The sequence below is a fragment of the Eurytemora carolleeae genome, unplaced genomic scaffold (genome assembly GCF_000591075.1).
Source record: "Eurytemora carolleeae unplaced genomic scaffold, Eaff_2.0 scaffold516, whole genome shotgun sequence".
Taxonomy (NCBI): domain Eukaryota; kingdom Metazoa; phylum Arthropoda; class Copepoda; order Calanoida; family Temoridae; genus Eurytemora; species Eurytemora carolleeae.
The window spans coordinates 1,454-14,876 of record NW_019397079.1 but is presented as its reverse complement, the minus strand read 5'-3'; the positions used below and the strand labels follow the sequence as shown (position 1 = coordinate 14,876).

Below are 13,423 nucleotides of genomic sequence, written 5' to 3'. Positions count from 1 at the left end.
ATATGCACATTTTTAGTTTTTCTTGATTAAAAATCAGGTTATTTAAAATTTTGCAAAATTTTTTGCATATTTGAAATGGCATGGTCTAGGGCTTTTTAAAAATGTATAATTTTTCATGTTTTGGACAAATTTGTTTGCAAAGTTTTTACTATATAACTGGATTTTGCGATAAAAAATTCAATTTTTGCAAATTTGCAATTTTTTTTGTAGATTCTAAAAGTAGAGCACAAGAGCTTTTCAATGATGTATCATTTGTCATATTTGGACATCAAACATGGGATTTAGAGGGGGGTCAAATTATTTAATTATTTCTTTTTAAAGGGATTGTTTAAATATTTCTATGGAAGGGATTACTCAATTTTTTCTTGAAAGGGATTGTTTAAATATTAAAGGGGTTATATAAATAATGAGATTATGTAAATATTTCGATATAGGGATTGTTCGAATACTTCTATGAAAGGGATTGTTGAAATGTTTCTAACCAAGAGATTGTTAAAGGGATAATTTAATATTTGTTTTTAAGGGATTGGTTTAAAAATTTCTATGAATGGAATTATTGAAATATATTTCTTTAAAGGGGTTGCTCAAATATTTCTTTCAGAGGGATTCTTTAGGAATCTTTTTAAAGGGACAAATATTTCTATTAAAGTATTTATTCAAATATTTCTTTTAAGGGATTGTTAAAATATTTCTTTTAAAGGGATTGTTCAAATATTTCTCTAAAAGAGATTGTTTTCATAAATCTATTTAAGAGATTGTACAAATGTTTATTTTAAATGGAATGTTTAAGTATTTCTTTTAATGGGATTGTTCAAAAATTTCTTTAAAGGGATTGTTCAAATATTTCTTTAAAAACAATTCTTTAAGGATTCATTTAAAGGATTTGTTTAAATATTTCTCATAAGGAGGATTTCAAAATATTTCTAAAAAAGAGAATAAAATTGTAAATTTAAATATAGTTTATTATTAAATATTAATATCAAAACAGATTTAGGGTAACACATTAACAGAGTGAATTTGCAGTTTATTATAATAAGAAATATTAGGAAATAAATTAGTCTAATTAAAACAACTAATTAAAGAAATTCTGATGAACTCTTTTAACAAACACAAAATAATTATATTTGATATCAATGAAAGAGCTGATAAACATCACACAATACCCCTGGCCCCCTTGCTCCCTCTCTCGTCCAAAAAAAAACCTTCCCCCTTCCCCTCCACAGTGATCAAAACTATTGCCCAGCAAGTAGGACAGGGCTCTCTTTTAGATTCTAAAAATCTTAGACATGTCACCAACCCATCTCCCCCCGGGAAGACCTAAGTGTTAAACCTCAAATCACAAAGATGAAAACATTTAATGAAAGTTTGTAAACATTTAGCATTACACCACAGAGCGTTGTCTAATTACAGCGCTTGGCCCATGTATTTTCTGAAACCAACCTAAGCTCATTTATGTTTAAGCAATATATTTGTATGGATCGCTTCACGCAAATCTGCCCCTTTAGTAAAAGTAAATTCAGCCTATATGAAGCCCACAGTCTGACCGTGACAACCTTGTTGTACCGTCTAGTCCTGCCCATAGAGCTAGGTACAGTTCCAACTGGGACCAGACTGGTTGACCCGGCTCGGAAATTCAAATGTACTACGGCTGCCCGTAGCTTAGCTGCAGAGCACATCACAAACAGTGCTTCTATGCACATGACGAACTCAACCCAATCTGGGAACTTTTTTTGTAGGATATTCGAATTCAGTGAAGCTTATCCACCAATGAAAGCATAAATTTCTATACAGAATTGATTTTGAAGGTGTACTAGGCGAAATATTGACAGATTTGTTATTGTAAATAGTATTATTTTAGTACAGAATTCTGTAAGTCCTATATTATGCATTGTATACATAGAGTAAAATATCATATTTTGATTTTTATTACCAGTTAGAGAATATTTGGAGTGGAAATTTGATTACTATTTGATATTAAAATATTCATTAAATCAACATAAAATATACCAAAATATAGTCGTGATATTGCTTTAACAAATTAAGGCATAAATTATTCATGCGTTGAGGGCCAAAGTGAAATAGTATAACATTGTAATAAAATAAAAAGTAATATTCTAATGGGTCTAATAAATAAAACTTAAACATTAAAAAAAATATGCAATTGTTAAATGTTTTTAAGTTAGTTAATAAATAGAAATAAAGAATTGGGAGTTTTCAAATAGATTCTTCTAAAATATTAAACTCGACCTTCAAGCAATGTTTGGATATTCCAATTTGTTTTATAACATTCTGTAATATTATTCTTACAATTTAGATGGAAAAAATGGCTGATTTCTTATTTAGCTTTATGTCATATCCTTCTCTAATAACCATTGTTGTTTGTTTTTAATGAGATGACATTTGTTTCGAAAATACAATATTTTTAATGGACCATTACAAAAAATATCACATATGACAATTTCACGATGATTAGAAAATTTAAAATAAAACACTCTAAATATTTCTGTATTTGGTTTGGTGTATAGAATACTCTATAAAATCTGTATTTGGTTTGGTGTATAGAATACTCTATATATCTGTATTCGGTTTGGTGTATAGAATACTCTATACGTCTGTATTTGATTTGGTGTATAGAATACTCTATATCTGTATTTGGTTTGGTGTATAGAATACTCTATAATATCTGTATTTGGTTTGGTGTATAGAATACTCTAAATATATCTGTATTTGGTTTGGTGTACAGAATACTCTAAATATCTGTATTTGGGTTGGTGAATAGAATACTCTATATCTGTATTTGGTTTGGTGTATAGAATACTCTATAAGATCCGTATTTGGTTTGGTGTATAGAATACTCTAAATCTGTATTTGGTTTGGTGTATAGAATACTCTATATATGTCTGTATTTGGTTTGGTGTATAGAATACTCTATATCTGTATTTGGTTTGGTGTATAGAATACTCTACATATGTATTTGGTTTGGTGTATAGAATACTCTATATATATCTGTATTTGGTTTGGTGTAAAGAATACTCTATATCTGTATTTGGTTTGGTGTATAGAATACTCTATATATATCTGTATTTGGTTTGGTGTAAAGAATACTCTATATCTGTATTTGGTTTGGTGTATAGAATACTCTTTATATGTATTTGGTTTGGTGTATAGAATACTCTATATCTGTATTTGGTTTGGTGTATAAAATACTCTATATCTGTATTTGGTTTGGTGTATAGAATACTCTATAAATCTGTATTTAGCTGCTGTAAGTATGATTTATGACTTGAATTCCCAAGCTACCCCATAATTCAGTCTATTGTCCAGTCCTGGTTATTTCTAAGCTATTTTCTTCTAAATGTTCCCCCTGGGACACGTTTATCAAACCAACAAAACCAAAAGTGATGAATATTCTGCTGCTGCAAGGGATAGGCATCTTATACAGTGGGATCCTTACAACTAGGGCTGGGCAAAGTCCCGTTAACGAAACGGAGGTTTTCGAAAATTAACAGAAGAGTCCGTTATGAAACGGCAAAAACCCTTAATTTTGTAATCGTTTATAACACAGATTAGCTGTTTTTTTAATAAAATTACTGTTAAAAACGTTAACTGTGAAGCTAAAAACGGTTTATTTTCTGATTAAAGCTGCGTGAAATTTTTTTTTTAACGGACCGTTAACGAAACGGCTAGAAAAAGTTGGAATGTACTTACAACTCTGCGATAAAAAGATTCCTTAAAAACTCAAGTTATGACTTGAATAGTCTAATAAACATGAAACACGAAATTGTGCATTGGTTCACAGACCCATTTTTCTTTATAGGTTGATTTTCAAGCTACTGATAAACAATATAGCATCAAAAACGTCAAATATGGCACAAATAAGATTGACTACCACTCCAAGGTTTATGGCCGGGTCCCAAATCATCGTTTTGGATTTTGAAAGAAGGCGATCTCTTTAAAAGCCATTGTCTCGTTTTAGAATCATTTACAAAGGAACTGAAGGGATGAAAGTCGTTTTTCAAAGGCATAAAAAATTATAAATAATTCGCTTCAATTTTGTTTCTTAAATTTTTAGTTTTTTATAAACATCAAGTTCCTCAAAAAAAAGGTGATAATGCAAATACGTTCAAAAGTACAAGTATTGCCTGGTGTACCAGCCCGTCTAGGATACCAGTATGTGGTTGACCCAGCGCGTTTTTGCAACAGAATTAGGCGGGGGAATCGAACTAATGCATGGCTTTTTTTAAAACTTGCCAATGCACTCACAACTGTCGGAATTTTATTAGGAGGATAGGTCATTTTTTCCCGAAACATAAATGTAATATAACAAATTTTCTAACAAATAAAAAACATAATTCTGATATTTTGCCATCTTTTAGTTCTTTGAAAAAATACCCCTCTCGGATTAGTATACATATACTGCCCATGGAGGACTAAAAATTGGCCATGAATTTAACTTTCTGGGTCAAGTTTCCGGAATGGATTTTTTTTTCCGAAATAGTGGAAACATGAAACGGTACGGTACACGGACAGCCGTAGTACATTTGAATTTCCTAGCCGGGTCAACCGATCCGGTCCCAGTTTGAACTGCACCTAGCTCTTTGGACAGGACTAGCCGGTGCAACACGGTTGACGTGGTCAGACTTTCTGCTTCATATAGGCTGAATTTACTTTTACTAAAGGGGCAGAGGTGCGTGGGTATACATACTTTTTTGTTTAAAAATTAGTTTTTATCAAATTGAGCTAAAGATATCGTTAAACTGGGATTATTTAAAGAAAAACAAAAATATTATTCATTATTTAAACAATATCAGATCTCAAGTATATTGTTATGAACCAGTCTGTATATTGAATTTAATTCTTATTATAAATATTAACATAAATTTGTTCAATCAAAATTTTATGTTTTAAAGATACCAGATAATTAGAATTGGAATATACTATAAACAGTGATTATTCCACATATATTTACTTTATAATTTACCATCTTAGAACCATAATTGTCCTATTTGTAAAAATTTAATAAAGTGATACAATACTAATTATTTTTCTAAACATTAACATTCTTATAAAATTACATTTTTTCGCATTTATAACTTAAAAAGTTTATAAATTCTATCTACTTTCCTCTTCCCTTTCTTTGTATTAGAGTATAAACTGGGAAGAGTTTTACTTTCTTTGAAGTTAAATAGTTTCTATTGAAGCAGTATTTAATTACCTCTAATGACCCGTCAGTTTATAATTAGCTAATTATCTATTAATCCTCTAAAGGTATAGATCTATAGATCTATACCTTGTTTCTTCAGTATACAGGATTCAGTTCAACAAATATTTTTAATAAATTCTAAAAAACCTTTTGTAAAGTAGTTTTATTATGGTTCACAAGTTTAATATTGATCACAATAGTGATATTTTTAGAAATGCATTATTAAAGTAAATATATTTTCAAATGAGTCTAGAGATTCGGCTTTTTGAATTTTTTCATTGAGTAAACAAATATTTTTTTCATAAGGTTGTAAAACAAATTCAAAAGTTTGATAAAAAAAAATCATTCGTTTCGGAAAAAAGCTCGTTAAAAGAATTCATTTCATTGAGTATTATTAAAACAATCGTCTTATGGTCGGATCATTAACGGTCTGACTGATACATAACATGCAAACGAAATTCAAAAATTTAAAACACATGTTTTTTTGTTCGTTTTGAAAAACGCGAGTTTTCAAACTTCACTGAACGATTCAATGTATTTGTACATTTTTTTAACAACACCATCTTTCATTTAAAAAAAATTTCGTTAATTTACATAAAAGAATGTTCATCTATAAAAGTGATCCATCAATTGTTTTGAGGAATATCTAATCAAGAATGAAGAAGATATCCTTCTTTTATTCTTTCTTAGATAAAGTTTTAAAGAGTACCGTTGTGAATTAGTCAAACCACGCTAAATATGAAGGATCACTTGAAATTACGTGTACAGTTCCTTTAAAGAAATATATTTGTTTAAATGATCTAAAGATCGAAGATGGCAGGATTGATAATTATTCTTTGTATTAGTTTCCTAACAATCCTACCAGTTGTACTCAATAACCCAGGTACTAAACCAGTTGTACTCAATAACCCAGGTACTAAACCAGTTGTACTCAATAACCCAGGTTCTAAACCAGTTGTACTCAATAACCCAGGTACTAAACCGGTTGAACTCAATAACCCAGGTATTAAACCAGTTGTACTCAATAACCCAAATACTAAACCAGCTGTACTCAATAACAAAGGTACTAAACCAGTTGTACTCCATAGCCCAGGTACAAAACCAGTTGTACTCAATAACCCAGGTACTAAACTAAGTTGTACTCAATAACCCAGGTACTAAATACAGTGGGTTCCATAAAACTGTACTGTCATATCAGAGAGGGAACTCTAGGACGCCATGAGCCTCCGCTGTGCAGACACGAGCCTCAAAGATTTGTTAGGTATGCACCGAGCCTCCACTATGCATTAATGAGCATGCGCAATACATCAAAATGTGCCTGAATACTACAGCCTAGGAGGTTTTTTAAACTTGTATTTTAAGTTTATAAAAGATTTTTTACAAATTTTTCGACATAGACGCATGAGAGGTTTCTCAAAATTAATTAGTATTTATCAATTATCATAAATAGTTCCTACTTAAGACGAATAAAGTGGTTTAAACATTTTTTACAAGGAAAGGAAAATATTTAGAGAAAAAAATTTTAATTAAATTTCATTTCTTCTTTTGTAATCTTTCATTTAAGCAATACCTAGTTTTGTAGTTCAAATTAAATCTACAAAATTTGTAAAATTTTTTTAAATCTTAACATTTTTAAAAAAAGGTAATGTTTGAATCAAAGATTACAACAAAACAAACTAAATTTACTCCAGAAATATTTCTCCAAATATCTTCCTTTCTGTTGTATGGCGGAGGCTCGTTTACTCGGTCTGTATAGCAAATCTGGGAGGCTCATGTTTGCATTTTGGAGGCTCCAGGAGTTCCCTTCCTCCTCACATGAAGAAGACGTTTGAACAATTTGATGTGTACTATTTAGAGATTTGTGAAATTGGTCTGTGTACACTGCACATTTGCTTCATTGTTTGATGTTGATAAGAATATATATTTTCTTTAAAAATAATTTTATTTTTACCATATTATAAATTTTTAGAACCTGCCTCGATTGGATACTATTTGGCAGAGTTGGCTAAAATTGCAGGTTTTTAAAATATATTTATTTTTTTGTCAAACTAGAGCTACTATAAAAATATAACTTTGAATATTTAGAGGCTCAAAAAACCGCTCTTGTAAAACACCCAGTAATAAGGTAGGAGATATATATTCACATATTTGAATGTATGTATTATATAGGAACAAAATATGAACAAAGGAATTGGGAAAAAGGGGAAAGTAAGAGTATTTACCTGATTAACACTTTTTTATCATCTTTGTTGAAAACTTTTGTTTTTATAAACTGTTTAATAAAACGTTTTTTTGGACTTTTAAATAATTAACTTTGATATAATCATATATCACTATATATATATATATATATTTGTATTAGGGTTGGATTTGTTCCTCAGCAGAAAGAAGAAATGGAAGAGGAAAAAGAAAAGAACATTGATTAAATAATTCTTTACAATGCATAGTTTCTATAAATTTTCAATCAAAATGTTAAAATAAATTTTCTGTATTTGTGTTCTCTGAATAGTATGCATTGTTTGTGAGTTGTGACCTAATTTTTATTGGCTCCAAAGTTTAAAAAAAATTAAATTTTGTTACTTGAGTTTTTTTTTGCATTAGTTGGTTAAAAAATGAAAAATGTTCAACAAACCATCATGGTCATTTTAAAGTTACAGAATTGAATGATTACACATGGTAAGTTCACAATGTTTACAATGTTTTTAGGAAAATGATAAAAATACTCTTAAGGGGAATCCCTTAAAGGCTTAGACTGGTAAAAAAAATAAGCTATTCATGTTTCTCCGTTTGGAATTCATAAATTTTTAATGAGGGGTTCTCTGTAAAAGTGACTTGCGTAGAGAAACAATGAAGTTTAATTTTCAGAATTAAAAACTTTTTTGGCTAGAAAACGACGATATATCTTCCACTGTGTTGATCAGATGCAAGGAGAATTGAATAGAAGGAGGGGGCGATAGGGTTTCCGTACACTTTGATGTGACGTTTTTGGACTGCTGAAGAACTAGTTTTTGCGTAACAACAATAATAAAGATTGTAAATAATAACACAAATGATAAACAGACATCTGGCGCATCTCTAGCTTTAGATGAAGATTCACCGTATACTAGCTCATGTTTGTTTGCATTAGATCAGCTGCCTTTGTTAATGTTGTTACGCAAAAACTAGTTCTTCAGGAGTCCAAAAACGTCACAGCAAAGTGTACGGAAACCCTATCGCCCCCTCCTTCTATTCAATTCTCCTTGCATCTGATCAACACAGTGGAAGATATATCGTCGTTTTCTAGCCAAAAAAGTTTTTAATTCTGAAAATTAAACTTCATTGATAAAATTGATTAATACTAACATGTAAGAGATGAATTATTGAAAAAAAATCGAAGTGGGGAGAAGTTCAACCTGGCGGTTAGTCTGGTCAACAGTGGTTACCACAGTAAAATGCGCATACCACGGGCAGCTGTAGTACATTTGAACTTCCGAGCCGGGTCAACCTTTCCGGTTCCAGTTTGTTATACTGTACATAGCTCTACGGACAGGACTAGCCGGTGCAACAGTTGGTTGACGAGGTCAGACTTTATGCTTCGAATAGGTTGAATTTACTTTTACTGTAGGGGCAGAGGTGCGTGATACGAATGAAAATTTCTAATGTTTAAAATAATGATACCTCTTATTAAAGACCTATTGAGAAGAACAAAAATGTTTTTAATTTGTAATGTGTAATCCGGAACAACAAACTTGTGCATCAGATCAAAAGAGCTACGAGGTCACAATGTCGGACCATAATTTTTGCATAGAATTAACCTACTTTCTCAGTATAGTTTGCAGGGTACCGTTATGAATCTGACATGCCATTAAAATTACACTTACAGTCCCTTTAGTATTGAATATTTGTATATAAAGAATGGAAATAAAGAAAAGAAAGAAATACCAATACATCTGGCCAGGAAGTTGTTCAGGCATCGTCTTGACATTATCAGTTAATGAAAATGTCAAAATTCCACAAGGATCCAAAAATCAATTCACCATCCCCCCCCCTTTCCTCACTCCCCCCTCATCTCCGGACCACTTCCCCCCCCTTCCCCATGCTTTAATTCCCCCAAAAATCCAGCTTGTTTTTTTAAAATTATTTATTTTCTCTATTAGAAGTTGAAAAGTCCTATTGAGAAAAAAACATTTTTTAAATGTTATGAACAATTACACAAAATCAATAAATGAAATTGTATTGTTCAGTACCGTAGGTGTTTTCTAAATCTGCTAATAAAAATATGAAAGGAATGATTGAATGAATTGATTTCAAATGTTAACATTACTTTTTAAGTTTTATAGATGATAAAAAAGAGAAAAATATAATTGATATTAAGTGACAGCTTTCGTGAACTTTTCGTTTTGTTTCGTTTTTCATTTCATTTTTAAACTACTATGTCGTTTTTCAATAAACGAACCACTCGTTTTGAACTTTAAAAAACGAAAATGAAAACAATGGTATGATCCTTTTCGTAAAAGAACTTTTTGGTAATAAATCTGAGTTTTATGACAATTTATTTTATTTTTTTCAGGAAGATAAGTTGATGAATGTTGTCTTAAATGTTTTTTTTATCATTATAATTAACATGCATATTTACTAACCTATGGTTTGTATCTAAGGATTTTCCGACCAAAAGAAAGTATTTTGTCTATAAAAGGTCGTCAACGATCGTTAACGAAAGATCGTTAACAATCGTCAAAAATTAAAAACAACCACCTTTGTTAACGAAACGACGAACTAAAACTAAAAAAACGTCTTCTTTGTTTTTTAATTTAAAAAAAGATCTTTTGCAAAAAATATTGTTTTTAAACATAACCATTCCGTTTTCGTTTTTTTGTTGTCGTATTTAAAACAAAACGATCATTTTTCAAAAAATTTAAGTTTATTATGAAGAAACATGTATAGTAAATTATCTTTACAGCTTATCTTTCTTCTTTCCTTATCTCAAGCTATCTATCTATCTTTAACTAACAAATTTACTCTTACTTTTATATTTATATAAATTTTTCAGGGTTAATCATGTAGATAGACGACATCAAAACATCATCAAAATGAAGCAATATATTTTTATCATCCAATTTTTTCTTAAAAAAAACTATATTTTATTCCCTGTACTAAATTCTGTAAATATTCTAAACATATTGTTCTTATTAGTTTAGATTTATCATCAGAAATGTTAAAACCGAAAACTAATTTATTAATATTTTGTCTGTTCGCTGGTACTGCAGTATTTGGAGAAGGTTAGTTACAAACCTAGTTCTAGGGATGGGTTATAGAGGTGGACATTTTTTTCAAGCGTTTGGAAATAAGATTTATTAGTTTAATCTCAATATTATTTCGTTTGTTTCTCAATGAACGATTGTTCAGTAGAATTGTTCGTTCAGTAAAAAACTATTTTTTTTTCATGATCGTTAGAACTATTCTAAATGTTCTTTAAAAATCTGAAGTGTTTCATACAAAACAAGTCGTTTTGGTAAATTTCATTGGTCAGAGAAAATAATTTACATTATATTATATTACACCAAACTAGATAAGAAAATAAGGTGAATTCTTTGCGATATCACTGATCTGGTTGTTTTTAAGCAAAAGAATGTTAATAATAAATTTATCCAGATATATAATGAAAATTGAAAATATCTATAGAACTCGTAAACGCTCTTTAATAAGAGTAGTTATTAAAGATTTCAATCCTTCATGAAATTTACTTTCGCTTGACACGATAAAAAAAAACTTATTGAGCATACAATTAGACATATCATATCTTTTTGGATTTCACCTGTATAGCATCGTATCGGTTTGGATCATGCATAGAAGAACCTTTTAAGCTACTCTGTCCCTTCTAACCTATTTGTTTTGGATGATGACCTTAGAATTTTCAAATGAGATCAACCGTTTCATGATCGGAACCAGATATACTGGTTTAGTGTTTACTCGTACCAACCTGACTGGTGTACCCATGGTAACTTGGTATATAGTTGACAATCACGTTTTCTGCAACAAAATAATTTAAATAAATTCAATGATAAACATTTTATACGTTTTTTTAAAACCATTGGGCTATACTTCAAAAATCTGCCAAAAAATGAAAATTTTTGAAAAAATCCAATTAAAATTGAGCAAAATGAGAATTTTTTTTAACGGTTGGAACTAACCGTTAACGAAAGGATTGAAAAACGTGGAGCGTGCCCAGCCCTAAAGTGATCTTTATTTTCTTGTACTAGAGGATGTCTCTGAATGCACGAGATACGATCCTCAAGAGATCAAGGCGACCTTCTTCGATCCCAGTTTCAGCAGTACTCTAAACTTTTGTAAGTTAACCAGGGCGCTAACCAAATTGTCAAAAAAAGAATAAAGAATAAGTTACAAAAATGTCAGACCCATTTTGAAAATAAGAATTTTAGATTCCAGCTGTAAAGAATTTTACTACAATGAGGCTTTAGACTAAAAATGATTTAAAAGCAATCACTGTATTCCTATGTTTGTTGGGACACTCTGTATTTGCCTTGTTTTTAGATCTTGAAGCTGTCTCAGAGTTTGAAAATGCAATCCAGGACCTTAAGGTTGGATTAAATATTTAATCCTTAAAAAGTTGAGGTTGAGATGCGTTTGCACAATCATTTTATTTTTTGTTCAATCCCTCTCACTTTTGTTACCATCAACTTGAAAGAATACTCTAAGAAATGCCAAATTTTCATCAAAAAATGTGTTGAAGCACCTGAGAACTATTGGTCTGAGTCTGTTCATGAATCACTTAAGGCTAAAAGTTGGTGTTTAATACCTACTGCCTGTGTTAAGGGCATACTGCCTGAATGCCTTAAAAATACCATACTCAATCTTTATTTAGACCCAGTTCCAGCCATTGACTTTTTACTGATAGCAAAAGATGTTTTAGGACAAATTCCCAAAGATGGCTGAAAAATCAAATCCTATACAAGCAGCACAATTCTTTGCAAATTTTAAAGAGGAGATAGGGTAAGTGGATTTATAGGAAAAACATGAGTCTTTGCAACAAACTCAAATATTCTTATCCCTATATCTATGCAACCTGATGATGTAAACTTTTGGGATTTTCAAACTTAGTTTGAAATTTCTAAGGTCCATAACACATGTTTAAAGATATAGAGTTCAAGGATAAGTGTCAGTTCCTCAAAGGAATAGTAAATGTCATTTCAAAGCGACTCTCCTGCTTTAGAGTAGCTGGTCTAATTGACAAAGTACCTACACACTTTTGTCTTAGCAAGGATTATTAAGATATCTTGCTTTTTCCATGCCTAAATTTAATTATTTTATAACATAAAATATTTTAATCATTTTTATGAGAGAAAACAACGAAATATTCTTCCCTATTTAAAGTTTTGTTGGGTATCTATTGTAAATCAAATCGCTTTGCAAAACCAGTTTTCAAAGACAAGAACATAACATTGCATTGTAATATTTGTAATTTTTTTTCAGGATTTGTTTGAGAGCTCATGTCAGGCACTGGTCGAAAATTACAGAGACGCAATTAGATATCTTGGACAAGAGGTAGAGTTTTAAACTTTGCAGGATTTGATACTTAGCTTATTTTTGATCTAAGCTATGCATTCTATCCCAACATGAATCTTTCTATAAGTATGAATATAAATATATGTACACTGTATAGTGATGTAGATCGATTTAGATAGATAATTTTTCTGTCTTAATGTCAATTTCCTACAAGTTATTGCAAAGATATTTATATATTTGCATAGTAACAAAAAAATATCTTTCAATCTTTAATTTATTACTGCAGAAGGAATGAAATGTCGTTCTGTTCACAATCGATATTATGTTGTGATTATAAGTTAAGTTAAACTATAGATTAATGATTGTGCATCAAGAGATTTTTTATTTGCCAGCATAGCTGAACATTATTCTAGGGCAAGGACAATCAGAGCATTAAAAAAGATGCAAAAAAGGTAAAAACTCAAGATACGGCATTTAGATATTCAGTTTTCAAGTAGCGAATTTATAGAATTACACCTGCACAAGCTGGGGTATGAGTTCAGAAAAATTCTTTCTTTAATCTCAGGAATTGCCACAAACTCAGATTTTTTATTCCCTTTATCTTTGCAACCCAATTTTGTAGACCCTAGATATTTCAAGCTATGAAATTGTGATCAATCAAGTAATCAAAGTTATAAATATCTAAGGTTTACGCCATCTAGTTTTAGGTATCATTAA

At 30.3% G+C, this 13,423-nt stretch overlaps 1 protein-coding gene and 1 long non-coding RNA gene across 2 annotated transcripts; both read left to right on the top strand.

The window, feature by feature from the left end:
- The first annotated feature begins 6,004 nt into the window (after positions 1 to 6,004).
- Positions 6,005 to 7,605, top strand: LOC111711684 (uncharacterized). The gene is made up of 4 exons (XR_002767303.1): positions 6,005 to 6,086; positions 7,173 to 7,220; positions 7,289 to 7,328; positions 7,566 to 7,605. It is a non-coding gene; the product is annotated as an uncharacterized LOC111711684 (long non-coding RNA).
- A 2,749-nt stretch (positions 7,606 to 10,354) lies between these two features.
- LOC111711680 (uncharacterized) lies at positions 10,355 to 12,775 on the top strand. The gene is made up of 5 exons (XM_023486076.1): positions 10,355 to 10,461; positions 11,443 to 11,529; positions 11,735 to 11,781; positions 12,114 to 12,193; positions 12,674 to 12,775. Exons 1-5 carry the CDS (start codon positions 10,395 to 10,397, stop codon positions 12,747 to 12,749), a joined length of 357 nt encoding a protein of 118 aa, XP_023341844.1. The 5' UTR covers positions 10,355 to 10,394; the 3' UTR covers positions 12,750 to 12,775.
- Positions 12,776 to 13,423: the final 648 nt, after the last annotated feature.